The following is a 19,213-nucleotide window of genomic DNA, read 5'->3' on the forward strand; positions in this document are numbered from 1 at the left end:
TGAATACAAAAAATATATATAAATATTGAATAATGTAAAACTGTTAACCCTTTAACCGACCGTTGACTATGGTAGTGGAGAAAACGCAGTAAAAATAATATGCGGTAGTAGCGTATAATATAATATAATAATAATTGTAATTAAATATAATATGAACAGGACATATTTTTGTAGTTTTAAGTCAGTTGAGTCGATCAATTAGTTAAACATAAAGGAAGAAAACGAAAAACAAAAAGAGCTACATACGACTTACTATCTCGTTTTTGACTGACAACGTTTCGTGAATGTTAGTTTTAAAATGATTTGTAACAATAATATTTATATTATTGAAATAGTAAGTATCATTTTTTTTTTTTTTTTTTTTTTTTACAATTTTTATCCACATAATAATAGTAGTAATAATAATAATAATAATAATAATAATAGCGCGTTAACAAAAAAAAAAAAAAAAAAAATTATAATTACGAAATTTGATTTAATTATAATTGCCTAATAGTATACAACACTGTAACGAAAATTTATAATAATAAAATAATAACCAATAAGTAATAGTTCTGAAAATGAAAACAAATAATAATATTATTGTTCGTTGTATATAAATCCTATACGGATAAGGATACGAAGCTGTTATATTGTGTGATGTTCCTTTTTAATATGTCAGCACATGGACCCAACACTCTTTCAAACCTGAAAAAAAAGTGAGAATACGTTTAATTTAAGAATTTAATTTCGTACGTATTTGGTGACAATTCCACGTCTATCACAATACATACGTACGTATTATAATAATAATAATAAGTCATTTTACTATGATATTATATATTTTTCACCAAGGATACTTTAGAAGCCAAGTTTTTCTTCATTTTTGTCGTCGTTTTTTACAAACATTTTTAAAACATTGATCATAGTATAACCTTTATAATTATAATGAAATTGTTTTTTTTTTTCATTACTTATAAATCATAATGCAGAAAAATATATGAGAAATATACTTTTTAGTTCATAATTGAGTTAAATATTCTACAATAAATGCAAATTGTAGGCGTTAAAGATATTGTTTTTTTATCATGACTGTTGAAAATTGAATGAAACATTAAGTATTTTTAGGAAAACAAGTCAGTAAATTGATATATTGTAATAGAAATATGAAAAAAGTGTAGTTTAGTTATTAATTTGAGAGAAGTTTTTATTGTGATCGATCGATTAGATGGCAAATTTTTGTTACTGACTGTTATCACAAGTGAAATTCAATACACTAATGTTTGTTCTATTATATCTTAAAGACTCGCCTGGCTTGTCTTTTTAAGCACCAAGTCTATTTGTTTAGGGGAAACGTTATATTTTCATGATACATTATCAAGCATTTAGGTGATTTTAATGGGTAGGATTTATATCAAATAACAATAAAGTGTGATAATTGAACTGAATATACAGTTGAGTTAGTCGTGGTAATACCTAACCAATTATTTGATAAAATTTCAAATAATAATTGGAAAAACTTGAAATGTAAAGTATAAATAATTTCCACCAAAAGTAAAATATAGATTAAATAAATACTTTATTTATATGCATTATAAGTAATTATTTTAAGTATCGTTATAGAAATTAATTTTACCAGTGACAGAACTATAATACTATTTATGTTTGTTTAGTAATTTTTCGACAATTTTTTTACATACTATTATATATTACGTATTATATTACATATTGTTCATATACAGAAATTTGAAACTTACAGTTAGTGGATATATGTAATATGACACGTACACAATTTTAATATTATAAATCGTTTTTCATAGTTGCAGTAAAAATTCTAAAACATTTTTTGAAGAATGTCAACATTTTACTGCGTTGTTTTCCGTGTTCTCGGTACATATTGTACAATTTTCTACTTGGAAAATCAGTTTTAATTAATGAATTCACTTCCGGATTTTTGTAAGCGTCAGGTCGTTTACAGATTTTACTTACTGGCACTCGGTAGATAGGGTAAATAGCGTACAGGTAAAGTTTTTCCAGCAAGGAAAAACAATAAATATTCTGTGTGCATAGATAAGGTAAACTGCTTAATTAAATAAATTATTATTTAATACGCGAAAGTAACTGGCAGTGGAGTGCATTAGATTATTTATATCGTATTGTATATTACTTATGAAATATATACGCATTAATTAAGTCATAGATGTTTAAATACGTTGTTTAGACAGGAAACTTGTAGCGAATTTATTCATTTTATTTTATCCGTATGCAAAAGTACCTATTTTCAATAAATGAATGTTAGTCTAAAGCGGTTATAATTAATTAAAATTAAAGATATTAAAGGAAAAATAACAAAATATATTTTTAGAAAGTACTATAAAGTGTATCTTATTTTATAGAATATAAAAATAATATTTTCAAAACATTTTTAATCGTTAAAAATATTTAAATTTGTCAAAATATATTCATTAAATATATAATTATACTATACTCGATTTATAATTTATGCATAGTTTATTGCTCTTTCAATTAAAAATTCAGCTTTAAATATCAAATATAAATAGATAAACATTTAAAGAGAAAATAGTGGTACTAAAAGCATACAAAACAATGGAAATTCGACAATTTTAGATTTTAATAAAAGCAATTTAAATTGAAGAATCAAAAATCGATTTTATTTTTTGAACTAGAAATGTATATTATATTTACACATAATAAATAATTGCAACTAGGGGATGTTATTAAACTCGTTAATAATAAATACCAGAGCATATTACAGATTATTTTTACAATGCAAATACATCATACACATCATATTATTATTATTTGTATTTATAGAATAAATAACTATACTGTATTTACTAACTGATGAATTAAGGAAAATTCTACGAATGGCCGCATATTGAATTGATTACACGCCGTGCAAATAAAATAAAATAAACTAAAAATTATGTAAAATTGTATTATATTAACATGATATATGATTAAGTACCATTAAATTATATTAAAATATTTAAGAGAAATGCAAAAATAACAAAACTGTAAACATTTAATTGAGACGGCATGTGGTTTTAAGTGAATAAGGCAATAAAAAAGTTTTCCATATTAAAAGTGAAATATGTCTATACCCCACAAGATGGCAAAACAAAACTTTTACTTTGAAGTTAAAGAAATTGCCTGAGTGTAACAAATAAATATTATGTTAAACTCAAGGTTTTGAATTCGTTTAAAGTTAAATTTAAAATTAGAAAAGTGATAATGCAGTATTCATACCATAAAATATATAGCTCTAAATCTATGTTATATCACAAAAGATTTAGTATATAAATCTATTGTTGGAGTTATCTTAAATAATATAATGTGCTATACGATGTCCCAGGAGAGGGGTACGCGAATTCTATCACAGATCACATTTAAATTTTTAACCCCACGAGGTTTTTTTAAAACAATTTTTTAACGCGTAAGTACCGCGTCGAACCGCATGCAGAGTTGTCCCGGGATAATATCATTAAATATTACTTCAACCCTTAGTGCATTCTTTTTGTACAATAAGGGCTAAGGTACATACAATTTTAATCACGATATTACCATTTAATTGCTTGACGTACTATTTAATATTCATCGGTACATTATAGTTTTCTGTTAGTAATTGGATTGATGGTATTTGTGACCCCAATAAAACTATGGAAGGTAAAAATGTGAAAAGTCATCCATAGAACCATTTTATCATTTCGCGCTTTGTTCATGACATTGACTAAAAAATAATTTCAACAAATGGTGTGGATCTAAGTGGCGATTACCAAATCTCATATAAAATATACCCATAATTTTAGGTTGTCGTATTTTCTCAAAACATACATGGTATATATATAAAAGTATGTTAAGAAGTATACTATTCAACATAAAGTTGAAAATTACAAAAGAAGAATCAAATCTAAATTACGTTGACTTATATAAACACGCAATGGATTACATTGAACTTTCGAACAAAATATATTTTAAGAGAATGGAATATAAATCGTTTTGTATGGTTAAAATCCTTAAACTGAACTACAGGAAATGTTCACAATGGAAAAAAACCTAAATAATTCTCAGAGACAAGATTATATTCTTTTTTGTAGTAAAAAGCTTTTAGTAAAGTATAATTCAAGGAAACCTGTACATATTATGGTTTTTGTAAATTGTATTAGTTTATTTTTTCAATAGAGGTTTATAAGTAAACGAATTATTGAGTGAATACTGTCACTAAACACTGAGCAAGGAAAAATGCGATTATGTGTTGTAAATCTACAAAACCATACAAGGAAGTTAAAATATTATAAATAAAAAAATAAAAATAACAATATCGACTTATTAATTTAAAATTAACTGACCCAAATCTATTCAATTATTTAGTGTTAAGTAAAAATAAAATAAAAGTAATTTAGACTGAAATTTATTTTTTTACTACTTTTTAAAAATTATTTGACTTGATTTACACCATGTTCAAAAGAGTTTTTATTTTAAAATATTTAAGACTCAAAAGAGTATTAAAATCAATCATTAAGACGATAAATGTATAAATAAATATTTTAAATAATAATTTGCTCAACACATAGAACTTTCGTCCAATTACATACATTATAAACTACGTACCTACATTGAGTATAATATACAATTCAAAAAATTGAAACATTGTAAGTCATATCGTAAAATACGGTCTTTTATATTATATTATTATTTCAAACGACTCAAACGCACAACGTTGTCTGGAAGCTACTCAGTACTCAATATCATATCTTTCGGAGATCAATGTCCAGACAGACTTTTAAGCTTTTAAAGAGTTCTGTGGCGCACTACGTATAACACACAAGGGGGCTTTTAATAGCTCTCTGATATCCGGCAAACGGAATTAATGGATTTTACCGGAGAGGATAAATTACATAGTATTATTATACATTACCTAGCCCGATCGAGTTTCACACACTTCAGCGGACCATTGGCGATGACAGTTGCTGCTCTTGGACGGTCTAGTAACAGTGCAATTTCGCCTGTAACAGAATTTTTAGGATATTGTAATTATTAGTGACGTCGATCAATTAGTCAGCGGCGTTAAAGATGTTGTTGCGCGCATTTCAATCAATGACACGAATAAACAGCGTTTTTACAACTGCAATCGATATCGGGCGCTTAAGGTCCGATCGAGCCGAGTCTCCGGTGGACAATAATTCGACAATCGTTTGGGAAGTATACAAATTGAATGCATTAGACGCGTCGTAAATATCCGTGGCGGCCGTATACAAAGGATGGGAGATGTTACGGGCAATAGGCAATAATTTGTAACGAGAGCAATTTTTCATCACGGCCGGGTCCGAGTTTCAATTGACGCAGACGGCGAAAGGTTTTTCGGATGATTTCGTAACATTTCACCGTAACCGTAGAACTTTGGGCGGATGGAGATCAGCATTTGTACGTACGCTTAGCCGGATACCGACGAAAACTCTCGATAATCCGGTGTGTGCGTGACAAGAGTTTCAAATTTATTGGATTCGTAGATGACGTACACGCGTATATACATATATGCAATAAGATGTCAGACCGTGAGTGTTGACATTTACCAATAATTTTGGGTCATAAATAATAATTAGAGATACAAATATAATATATAGATAGAATAGACTAAATAATCGAACATAGATAAATAAATAGTTTTATATAATAGTAAATTTATTATGTCGTAATTATTTTTTATTTATTTACTACAACACAGTAAGTTGTCGTGAAATTATAGCAGCAAAGTATCCCACAGTTCTTGTAACTGCTTTTTTTTTTCGTGTCACATTTTTTTCTTTCAATGACATATAGACCCTCGACCACCACGAAATATTGCTATAGAACGATAACGTATTAATATTTAAAACTATTGAAAATATCAACTTATAGTATCGCGTTTCAAGTGAAATCAAAATTTACCAAACACTAATAATTGTAAATGTCAACAATCGCCCTGGTGTATGACTATGCGTGGACTGTCAACGTTCACGTAATATTATTAGATCGTACTCATTGAATCACTATGTAAATAGGGTGGATTAGCTTAGAATTATTATTTTCATTGCACCCAGTTTTTAGCACAATTATTGATTATATAAATAGTATTACATTATTTAATATTTATAAATAATGGTACAATACATATTACATTAACAAAAATACATTTCGAGCATAATCAACACCAATGTGATCCTTAATATAAATTATAATTTATCGACGGCATCAAATGCCGTGGAATCTATTGGGATCCTCAGGAGTAACGATAGACTTATTATTATTATACAACTTTTGCAGGTCACTTTTGCATATACGTATAAATATTGCACGTGTATGCACGTCCATACCGGTGCATTATATCTGAGTGGGCAAGAAGTATGTGTGCGGTTGGGTAAAAAATATAAAAAGCGTGGAGAAGAGTGGGGTTAGAGGAAAGACTAGAGTGGAGTCAATAATTTTATTTCTAACCACTCTCGGTCCTTTTACTTCATCGTTCGAGTTTCGCTTCTCGCAAAACGTAAACCGCTGGCGGTCTCGTTAACTCGAGTGCGTTATCGTCGCAAGTACCTATACATTTTTATACTCATAGTATATATGTATATATTTACAGAGTATACAATATAAATAAAATATAGGAGGAAAATATACATACCAAAATAGTCAGACGGCGCGAGTCTGCCGACTTCGATCATACTCTCTCCTTCGACCCTCTGCTGCAGGACGAGCGCCGTACCTTCAACGATTATATAAAAATCGTCTCCTTGTTCGCCTTGTCTGACAATTGTTTCACCGTCATCGAATGATACGGGTTCTAAGGCATCCGCTACGGTCAGTCTCTCCCATTTGTCTAGACTTTCTGCAAACACACACATACACATACAGGTGTAAGATTTATCAATAGATTAATTTAAAAACAAGTAAATAGAAATTAATTACATTTTTTTATCAACTCTTAATAAAAAATAACATAATTTTCTATATTACGGTTATCATGACATTAAATTTAATAATTAGAATATTAGAGTTTTTGTATTTATTATTAGAATAGTGTAAACACAATTAAAAAAAAACAAAAAAAAAAAAACAGGAAAGTTGTTTAGCTGTATAGGTGATTTCAAGTGTAAATGTATCTCGTTTTTGAGTAGATTATTTTAAGGGACGTTTTAAATTAAATCCAATAAGAAAATATTGTGTTAATTTTGATGCAACACGATATTTAAAGTATACTACTGTACACCTCTATTTTTAAGAAATATTCATATTCATTTATATTATTGTCAGTAATTTATTTTTTTACTAAAAGTAATATGGTAGATTGAACTAATTTTTGACATCGTATATCATGAATATTAACTGATAAGTCTATTTCAACGCGTGACGTACAATAGAATTGTGTAAATACGAATATCTGTAGTATAAATAGCTTAAAATCGGATTAAATGAATATAAAAGTATTGCGTACAAAGAAAACATTAATATAAACAATTGGTGAAAATTTCAAATTTCAGCAGTTAATATTTGTCAAATAACAGTAAAATAACAAAAACAAGTTTGAGGAGATATCGTTATTTTACGTTAAGCTTAAATAAGTTTCGTCTAAATTAGAGTTTATAATTCTTATTAAAAATAATTGTGGATAAGTGTACCTATTTTTAATATTTGGTTCTGTTGTAAAAATGACTTATAAAAAGAATTATCTATAAATGTATTAAATTATCTAAGCTTTTTGATTTGGAAATAAAATGTTATCAATATAAGTTCATAAGAATTTAAAATTTAAGATACTTATTAATATCTCAAAAAGAGTCAAAATTATTTAGAAAATATTCAATATACATATGAGAAATGGGCACTAATGGGAAAATTTGGTAATAAATTCAAGTTTTTACAGTTGTTCAATTTTAAATAATAATAATAAAAAAAAAAAAAATCGACTTTGACAAATACTTGTGATGTGTAATTATTTTTGATTTTTTTTTACTTTTTTTCTTAATTATTTAAAAAAATTATTTGGTAGTTTTTATTAGTGATTGTAAACTAAATAAAATTGCCTACCAAAAAGTATTTTTCCCGCATAAAGCGTCCATCGTCGACCGCACACCCGTAAGCAATATAGATAGATATATGCATACGCATATTATTAATGGAATAGTAATTAATGGTTCGAATAAAGTGCTGAAACGGCTATATATATAGACGTATTTTAATATATTTTCAAAGCGCCCTGTCGTACTATGTTGATAGTTATCAACCATCTACACACATTACCGATGTATTATGCCCATATCGCACAGGCATTTCGCTTTCAGTGTAATTTTGAATGAACAGAGTTTAATCAGATAACAGTAATAATTACTGTTGGTAAATATCGACGTTGACTGACAGTATAATATAATTAAAAAAAATTATACGGAGAGTGACTTCTGAGGAGATGGGCAAAAAAGTACAAATTAAACGTTTTCAACGACTGTGCGATACATGAAATATGTTTTTGACGGATTTCAGTAGTAAAAATATTCACAAATTGTACGTAGTTTTTATTTTTATTTACATGTTTGTAAATGAAGTTTATTTAGTAAGTTGTATTTGAAAAATTATAATTTGGTTATTTTTTTTTCGTGTTAGCTAATATGTTATATGTTAAAAAAAAAAAAAAATTCTAATGCACGAAACTTTCAACGCTAAAATACCTCATTAACAATTTTCAAGAATTCTTTATAGCAATTTTGACTATGGTTTAATTTTGTTCAGACAAATCCACCAACGTTTCAATAACCGCATTTTGAAATAAAGATCACGTTCAGGACCCGTATAAAACTAGCTAGATTTAACATCTCTTATTTAGTTTCCCCGTAGGTAATATCAACTAAAGTTAATAAAACTCTCGGGTTTATATAGTTTCTACATACAACTAAAAGTTTAATAAATTTTTCACGCGCTTCTCCGTAGTTTATATTACGAGTATTGTATATTTTTATAAATATCTACAAATTAAACGGTGAATCTAAATTGTTGTTGTTTTTAGTACATTGCATGCGGTCTGTGAAAAAAAAATATTCAGTAAATTCGTTTAAAATAAAATCTAAGTCTAGAAGTACCTAATTATTACCGAAGAACAGACAATATTTTGATTAAAACTAATTTTATAAAAATCAAAAAGATAATAATAGCGGAAAAACCTTTAATTTTTACACATTTCATTAACTCGTAATTAAAGATATTACGCATTTAAACATATTTTCGAAGATTATAAAGAACACCATAAACTTAGTATAGATTTTTGATTATTAAGAAAAAAAAAAAAAAAAAAAAAACCAGCGCAGATTAATAACAGATTTTTTTAACATGATGGATACCAATATCAAGAAATATATAAGACGATAACATTGTTTGTGAGTAGGTTATACACAAACATTTTTATTTATTTCGATAATAAACTTGAAACATTTCAATAAATATGGTCACTTCGGCGGAGTTTAGAAAAAATAACATAAGCTAAATACTAGCTGGAGTATGTACAGTATGTATAAACACTAACTGACCTAAAATTAAACTATATTATTATTGGGCTATGTGGTTGGTAAATAGAAAACCATAATTGATATTATTGAAGTGCTAAATAAATCAATAATCACGAGTTTTGATTCAAACGACGGAGCATTAACAGCCATTAATTATAAATTAGATTTATATAATAATTGTATGTTTTGAATTTTCCCTCAAGGATCTTTCACAGATTTCCGAACCTGATATTGTGTATAAATTGAAATATCAAAGCGAATCGGTGTATGGTCGGAACATGCTTAAAAACTCAAAAATGTGTATGAGCGAAATTATGTATTTCTTTAAAAATAAATGCAAGTAATTATCTATCAAGCATAACAGTCAAAAGATAAGGGTATAAAATGGTTAATTTTTATAAATTATTATTTCATTTACTTACACTATCAAATAGTACTGATAAGATTTATAGCAGGAATAAAAAATAAAATTAGATTTAAAAAAAAAAAACTTGTATCATTATGATACATTGTATTGTACAGGTACATAATTATAAAGATATAACACACATTTAGAATAATACAATTTAAATAATATTAATGAATAAATTATGTAGTTTGTGATGGAAATATGTTGAAAATGATTTTGTTTACCTAAATCTTAGTACTACTTATTTTAAAATGTTGTTTAACATTGTAAATAAATTAATATCTGATATTTACGAGTAATATAACTATCCATTCATAAGCATAATATGCGTTATAATTTGGTAATTTAATATTAAATTTAAGTTTCAAATTTGTAAAAACGATTAATCAACTTTATCTTTGTTTAAGAGCGTACATTTAATATACAAAGTAAAGCATGTGTGAAAAACTAGTAGATACAATGTAAAAAAAAATATATATATATATATTTATTTTTTTAATGATTTAAAAACTTAGTTGTTGATAACAATTTTTAAGCAAAGTGTTCATAATAATAAAAAAAGTATTTTACACGTATACTAAGTATGTTTGGGATTTGTTTTCATATATCTATTAGATTCTTGCTATTTTTTATCATTATACAAAATCATTAATCATAAAAGGTGTTTTATGCGCAAACTACATCATATTGTTCTACGGAATTAAAATAATTATTTTCATTGTATACACAAGGTTTTGTTGTTTTTGCCTACCACGAACGAAAAAAATATCTAAAAGACGCGCGAATGGTTCCGTTTTTAATATTTATTTTCCGGAGTAAACCATTATAATTATGTTTTTCTCTTTTTTTTTATTCGTCGTGGTCATTAGTCTTTACTCTTTAACAAAGATGAATAGATCTATTTTTTAAATGTAGAACATTCGGGATACGATACTCTTTAATTACATTCTACCCATCCTTTTTTTAATACTGTGTAAATGAAAGGTAAATTTCCCACTATCATTAATGAGGGTTAAAAATACAATTGATTTTAATCAATACTAAGTGAACAAATCTGGATCAAGGTTTTAACAAGCCAGTAATAATAATCTTGACATTTAAAATGTAAAAAAAAAAATATAACAGCACTTTTGGCAATACCATTTTCATTTTTATCGTTGACTGTTGGCATTTAAAAAAAATCGTCAATTATATGGCATATTAGCCAGCCATTTATATGTTCGGTCAAGTTTCATAAAACATTTAGTAAGTTTAATACTTTATTTAATACATTTGACAGATAAGCTCTAGTTTTTTTTATAATCTATATAAAAATATATTTGTACAATTTTATTATGTATTATGTACTTGGCAAGAACTTTTTCAAAGTTTTTTATTTTATTTGAAATTTGAGTTATAATTGTTAAAATCAAAAACTATAATATTTTTGCACTTAGTAAAAATAATGTAATTTCTAATAAATTATAATCTCAAAAAAATAAAATAAATATTGTTTATTATTCAATAAAATAATACATAACTTGATAATATAATTAATTGAAACTTTTTAAATGATTATTTGATCAAATTTTTTGTAAATAAGTATGTTAAATATTAATGTTTAAATTCTTATTATTTTCAATGATTATTATAATCGACTATTACTTTTATATGGGGCTTCAATAGACGTGTTTATTGAATACGTGATTGTGAAACAAATAAAATATTTATTTAGATATTCTTTTTAAATAAATTCGATTTTTTTTAAAATCCTTTAAATTATATATGATGTGTTGAAAAAATTCTAACAATGTTTACAATACGTGAACAAACAAAATTAGTATTTATAATGGATAAAGGAAAAACCAGAGTTAAACAAATTATTAGGCACTACACAGTTTATATAATGGTAAACTTCCATAATATGTCTATACTCGTTTGAGAGTTTCTTTCAACTTCATATTTTGATAAAAATCAAACTATTTTCCATCAATCATAAAACATGTAAAATCATATAGCGTCTTCTTTTAAAATAAGTAATCTTATCACGTTATAATATTTAATAAATATTAATTTATCTAATACACCAAAAAAAATTCTGTAAAAATTACCACCTTTTTTATGTTCTACAAGATAAATCTATATAGTAAGGCTGAAAAAGCCAATTAATATTTAAATTCGTAGAGTACGTAAACTTCAAAACTAAATGGTAATTTTATTTTTTAACATGTAAAAAAGTTAAAAAAAAAAAAATGACTTTTAGTTAAAAATAATTTATAGTTTTAAATTTTAAATTATTTTTTACAATCTATTCAAACTATAATCAGCAAATCATATTAAAGTAAATAAATGGTAAAAATAATACGTATAAGAATAATTTACTAAAACACATAGTAAAAAAAAATACGATGGTTGAACTTTATAATATGAGTTATTAATTATTTAAGTTATCATAACTTATTGGTTAGTTAATTTTATATGAGATTATAGAACAATCTCTTTAAATGCAGAAAAGATGGGTAATATGTTATTTTCTATAGATATGTAAGATGCGTTTTATATATCAATTTGATCTCTATTAAAATCTAGAAATAAAGCATTCAGTGTTTCGATAGGTAACAATTAAGTATTTAACAAATAATATTTCTAATTGTATTACTATTATTATTTGCTAATTAATGAATTGTAAAAAAACAAGATGTACTTAAAATGTATACTTTATATTAGAAAAAAAAATATTCAGAAAGATAGAAATTATTTAAAAAAGTAATTCGTGACGTAACTTAACTCAATTTTTTTTAATTTGTTTATCTCAGCTAGGATAATTATAATTTTTTCTTCTATCCAAAAATATTGTTCAATTAAAATAAGTAACACATAATGCAGTAAATCAACATTATTTTTTTCTTGATTTATTTCTCCCCTTTTTTTAATCTGCTATGCTTATCAATGTCCTAAACATAATGCTGGTATAAAAACTATACGAAGACTGGCGTAAGTAGATTTGCATTTGGTACATCAAATGACAACCTAATGAAAATATTAATGTCCTTCAAAACCGAGTACTGACTCGCAGACTTTAAAATTGAAAACTTTAGAAAAAAAAATGAAAAAAAGTTTCAGAACAAGTTAGGGAGTTCAAAGCGGAGAATGCTAAAAAGTGAAAGTTTTAAAATTAAAATTTACCAGACTCGAAAACAAAAATTCTTCAGTTTATTACCTCTCTAATACCACTCAAGTTCTGCGAGAAACATTTGAACGTGATTGTTATGTATTCAATGTGATATTTTATCGAATGTGTTGTGGGATTTATTTCTTCAACAGAGACTGATAGAATATCTCAAGGCAAATTCAAAGTAGATAATATTTAAATGTATTACGATGAGACTGTTCCATCTAATTTTAAATTATATCATTTGGTAAACAACAATTTAATAATTCTTATTCACTAAAATTAATTTATTCTACTAAAAAGTAAGCCAAACTCTTGTTGTTTTGATATAATGAACTCAAACGGTCATCTGATCAGTTCTCAGAAGATTTTCGGCTCGTCAGAGATAAAACCCAACTTGAACGTCAACTGTTTGTTGCGTGCTAGACATAATACAATTATCTTCACTTCTTTACTTCTACATAAGGCGAGTTGAATTTACGGATAATCTACAAAAATGGATAACCAAAAATTTTCATCCATCGATCAAAATTTTTAATATTTAAGCTAACATATCTGCCTTAAATTAATTCTCCTTTTTGTCTCTTGATTTTAAAATGGCATTCAACGCACTATTAGATGCTTTCATTTCCGTTTTTTAATATTTTTGTTGAAATATAAATTTTGAACATTAACTTTTCCCTCATAGTAAATATAAAAATATCCTGTTACAAAAAAAGAAAGCTTGTGTTGAATACAAATTGAATTCTAATATTTCCAACTATAACAAAGTATCGTTACTTCAAACTCGATTTAAATTTATGTTCGAAAAATGTCAAAACGAATATCATTGTTGTGTAGAATCTTTTTTATCAAAAATACCTCGCAGCTTTTAGAATCACAAAAAGAAAAACCCGGTAGATAGTGATACGCTTAAGAAATTAACATATAATGGAGTAGTATAATCCATTAAACAAATAAGTGAAAATATGTTTGTGACTCTATTTTCATTAGTTTATTTAAAAGATAATGTTAATGTTGATAATAAGCTATTTTTTATCTTTACATTTGACTCGCATAGTAATGCATATTTCTCTTTGAATGATTATTTTTGCTAAAAGGAAATTGGTCAATAGGTTTCGATCAAATATCTGGTGAATTCTTATAAAAAATTAAATCGATTATCACGTACACTCATTACTCACCTTGCTTTTTTTAGGCGGTTGCTAGATAAAGATACTTTTACAACTATTCTTAAACTGAGTTAGGTTAATCTAATTTCAAAATCTGGTAGACTGTCTAATGTTTCAAGTTATAGATATACTTCTACATAATCTCATATTTTCAAATTATTTGAATCTATCATTTTAAAACATAAATAACAACTTGTTAATAAATATTTGATGAAAAAAAAAACATGGTTTTCGATTTGATTGTTCTGCTTTTTTACAAAATCTTGTTTTGACTTCATCCGTTTTTAATACGTTCAAAAATAATGCTCAACTAAATCTATTTTTTATTGACTTTAAAAAAGCTTTCGATTCAGTAAATCACGTTGTACAAATTAAAATATTTATTGCGTCAGAGTTTGGTGAGCCTCTTATTTCATGGTTTAGGTTATTTATCAGTTATATATATATATTCTAATGTCAATGTGTTTGGTATATTTCTGATATTTTCTTGCCTTGTTTTGATGTTCCAAAGGTTTTAAATCATAGCAAGCTGCTCTGTTTTGCTGATGATATGAAAGTTTTTATGTATATAAATTCTCTTACAATTACCGTAAGTTACAAAGTGATTTCAATAATTTTGTTGAGTGGTTTTAGTTTATATGTTTAGAATTTAACTTTGAAAATGTCATGTCATGAGATTCACAAAAATTGTTCTACTTTAAAATGGCCTAATGAACTATTTGATTCTACTATTTCGCGTGTTGATGGTATCAACTTGATACCGTTGATTACACGGGTTTTAAATTTAATAATTATTTCAATCCAGAACGTCATATTAATATACTGCGTCAACTTACAGAATGCTGAGATTTATGAAATGACTTGCTTATGATTTTAAACTTGATTCATCTTTAAAAACTTTGTATAATGCACTCCGATTTTAAAATACAGCATTATTCCTTAGAATCTGCATATCTCTGTCTATTCATATCAGATTAAAATGGTCCAACAGAAATTTCTGAGTTTTTTGATTTTATTCTTTACATTTAACATCTACTATAAGATTACTGTCATATTTCTTACGCACTTAATACTAAAACCCTTACGAAACGTAGACACTTAATTGGGCTTTAATCATTAAATGAGTTATTAACCGGAAAAGTCGGTTCCCCGTTCCTTCTTAATTTAATCAACTTCAAGATCCATCAACGTACTTCTTGACATTCCTTTCCTTTCTACGTTTTTCGCTGTGCTTTTAATTATTTAGCTAATAAACCTATTAGAAGACTATTTTATCTTACCAATAGCGATGCATCTTTTCTTAGTTAATACAGATATCTACCATGTGTTATAAATCCAATTCATTATTAGTTTTTTTTTTAATACACACACACACACACACACATATTATTCAAAATGTTTTTTAGTAAAATTTAGGTTCAAAATTTAAGTAAGTATAATTATACTGATAGATATTTTAAGAGTATTTTTCATGATTAATAGATATTAATAATATCTATTAATCATGAAAAATAATAAGTATAATATTTTTTTTTTTTGTGTAATCTATTTTACTATCTCATTGGCGACTACCGGACTACAGCCTATGCATATTAAACTGTTTTAAAATGTATCATGAAGTTTTATAAATTAAGAGAGAATATAAATAAATTTGTAGATATAGATTCAAAACATTTAATACAAAATAGAATAGAATATATTTAAAAGGCATCAAGTTAAATTAAGATAGAAGGTTTTGACAGACTAATAAATTAATAATAATAAAATTGAAAATTGATATAAACATTGTGTGGGTTGTAATTATGATTTTTTTTTCTTTTTAATAACATGAAATTATTGAATATTTTTTAATATTTAAAAAAAAATTATGTGTCGAGCTATTTACGTGTGTTTTTAAACGTTTATATTACTATTACTGAGTTATGAGTAAGAATAAATTAAATGGGAATACAAAATAAATTTATGGTCGACTGAACGATTTACTAATACGCAAAATAAAAATGACTTTAGTATTGAAAACTTTTAAGGTCTACAAAAAAATGGAATAAATTAAATTGTTGCACAACTATGGATGAATTTGTAGATAGAATCGATATCTAGATAGAATAAACGATCGGAATTTAAATTTTATTTAACAAAGTCTCTTGTAATGTATATTTTATACTGGTCGGATTTTTCAAAGCTCGATTTATGGTAGCTATTGAAAATCATATTCCGTATTACAAGTTATAATACGTTGTGTGGTCGCGGATCGTTGTATTGTATGCGAAAATACAAAATTACATTGCATATACGTACAAATGAATATATTATTACACTGTTCGCGTTTGAGTTATTTCCAATTATTTTGGCATATCAGCGATTGCTCAATTAAACGTATGATTTTACTCAATATTAGAGTATACAACATGAAATCAGGTTTGTTTGTTATTCGGGGTTTCAATTGGGTCACACCCTTTCTTTTGTATGCGTAGCATTGAAGCAGTAACCAAAGGTAAAATTGATGGTCGGCGTACGAATTAATATCGAGCAACCGCAAACAACAATTGGAATTCAGTCACAAAACGAGTCAGTGTTCGGTTAGTGTACAGGTAATAAGTGATGTATCAAAGTTTCAAGGCATAATCAGTTTTCAATTGATTTATATTTTCTATATGAGACGTACATATTGTACGAGTTTGAATAGATAAAAGTATAATATAACCTGTATCAGACAAACACGGATATTAATGCAATTTAATTATTTTTATACACAGGGTTACGCCAATATTTTCACTTAAAAATTTTCGAGAATTCATGTTCTACACATGGAGTATATTGTGGAAAACTCCTCTTTTTAATGTAAATCGTTTAGTGGATAATTTTTTTTAAACGTCTATGTAAGACTTAATTCAAAATTTGGACGAGTAGTTTCTCAGTTAATATAATAATTATCAAAGTATAATAGTCCTTAAAAATGATTTTACAAAAATATCAAGTACATATAACATTGAATCTAATATTTATTATACTTGGATAATTTAAAAAAATTATAAATGTTGATAGATTAGTATAAATTAGTACAATTTTTGTATTACCGTAGCTCTTATATTTTCAAAACATATTATCATGGATCAATTTATTATCTTTGGTACACAAAGTTAAATAATACTAAAATTATTGTTTGAATTTTGATTTTGATACATTAACTTTTTCAGAAAAAAATATTCGATAAATTATTTATTGTATAAAAAAAGGCTATCGTTTGAAAACCAGAAATTAGTATTTCCACAGGATATTCCTTGTATAATAACAAAAATTTTAAAGTCTTAAATAGGTTAGGTTAGATATACTTAAAAACATCGGCTACATTTTTTTTTTAACTTACAATTTAAGTTGATAAAATGTAAATAATAGAATGGTCAAAACGTTTGGAAATATATGTTAACGACTTCGGGGAATTGAGATGAAAATTGTAGTTTCATTGATTCAACAATAATAATACACAAACTGTATAGTCTCTTCTCGGCGGAATAACAATAAGGCACCTAAGAATATTAGAATTTGTTTTTCCGCTGTATATACTACAATTGCCATTAGGATACGCCATTTATGGTAACAGTCTTGCATCGTTGAAGTTATCGTTTTTTGTCTGTGTAGTTATCATTGGACATTATGGGACGTGTTCTGAGGATTCTACGGGGAATAAAGAAGTGGCGGTACTGAAAGTCTGTCTTTACGATACAATCAGTTTGATTACTACCAGTTTTATCGTCGCATGTTCTAAACGTTGCTATGGATAAACTTATCCTGCTACAATGGTTTTCTTGTTTGCAAAAGTTGTGCGACTCATTAAGAACTTGAATTAATCGCCAAGTCATTTGACCGTATAATAATAAATGCCAGGGTAAAACAATGATATGATCTGCCGATAAATTATTAACTCTTTTTTCTGATTGATTAGAATAATAATGATTAGTTGGTAATTATTTTCGACGACGGTTTGTAATACCAAACTTTGGATAGATTCGGGTTAATAATTCACTAAACAGTTATACCTATCTAGAATAATATGAAGTTTATAAAAACCATTATGTCTGTCACTAACGACTCAAATAGCTTGAAATAATCTATGTAAGTTGGTTGTTTAGTATTAAATTACTATGCTGATGGTATAAATATAAAATTAAAATAACTCTAAGACCAATTGCTTTCGGTTATTACAAAATATGTTATAAAAGACGATTTGGAAAGCTTTTCTTCATTTTTATTAATTTCAATTTGAAATTCAGTTTAGACATCTACTAGTTAATAATACTACTATAGACATACGACTACCAGTGTTCTCTATTTAAAATATTTTCCTAATTATTTTAGTTTTAAAATTATTTTTATGCTATGTATAGAATTACATATTAAATATACCTACAATAAACACCAATAAACACGTGATACGTGTGTGTGTGTGTATATATGTATATATATATAAACATACAGTGAATATGTATGTATATGTTATTACTACAGAAATACAGCATAAATATGCAATGAACACTGGTTCATATTTATAAAATCAAATGATTTAATTTAATGTCGTAATTACATATTATATAACGGCCAGAATAAACTGACTGTGCTTACCTAGAATAGAGACGCGTGACAAGAATTCTTCATACATTTTTCTCTTTCGAATCGTTGACCCCATAAGTATTCTCCTGTAACTGTCTCGATCCAGGCCCCAGAGCTTCATGTCAGTCTTAGCACGTACCGTGGCGGCTCTCGGTGTACCGTGGATCAAAGCCAGCTCTCCAAAACTTCCACCTTCACCGATAACTGTCACCAGTTCCGAGTTTACGTACACCTAAATCGTGTAACACACAGTGCGAAAAAACGTTAATATTTTGTGTAATTATATCTACGTACAATGTACATGGACAACCAGACAGGAAGTACAGAATACCGAATCATCGGTAAA

The 19,213-nt window shown here is 26.5% G+C and overlaps 1 protein-coding gene across 2 annotated transcripts in view; it reads right to left on the bottom strand.

Annotated features, from left to right (window-relative positions):
- Positions 1-430: 430 nt before the first annotated feature.
- Positions 431-19,213, bottom strand: part of LOC112595062 (cAMP-dependent protein kinase type I regulatory subunit) — a 73,147-nt gene continuing 54,364 nt past the window's right edge. Inside the window, exons 4-7 of one of the 2 annotated variants that reach the window (XM_025340149.1) lie at positions 18,880-19,099; positions 6,659-6,862; positions 4,919-5,006; positions 431-687 (exon numbers count right to left, since the gene is read on the bottom strand). In XM_025340149.1, the coding sequence (XP_025195934.1) occupies positions 603-687; positions 4,919-5,006; positions 6,659-6,862; positions 18,880-19,099 (597 nt within the window). In that variant the 3' untranslated portion in view covers positions 431-602. The remainder of the gene's footprint in view (positions 688-4,918; positions 5,007-6,658; positions 6,863-18,879; positions 19,100-19,213) is intronic. The other variant, XM_025340150.1, reaches the window with a different exon arrangement.

The sequence above is a fragment of the Melanaphis sacchari genome, unplaced genomic scaffold (assembly GCF_002803265.2).
Source record: "Melanaphis sacchari strain LSU unplaced genomic scaffold, SCAv2.0 Contig24_pilon_pilon, whole genome shotgun sequence".
Taxonomy (NCBI): domain Eukaryota; kingdom Metazoa; phylum Arthropoda; class Insecta; order Hemiptera; family Aphididae; genus Melanaphis; species Melanaphis sacchari.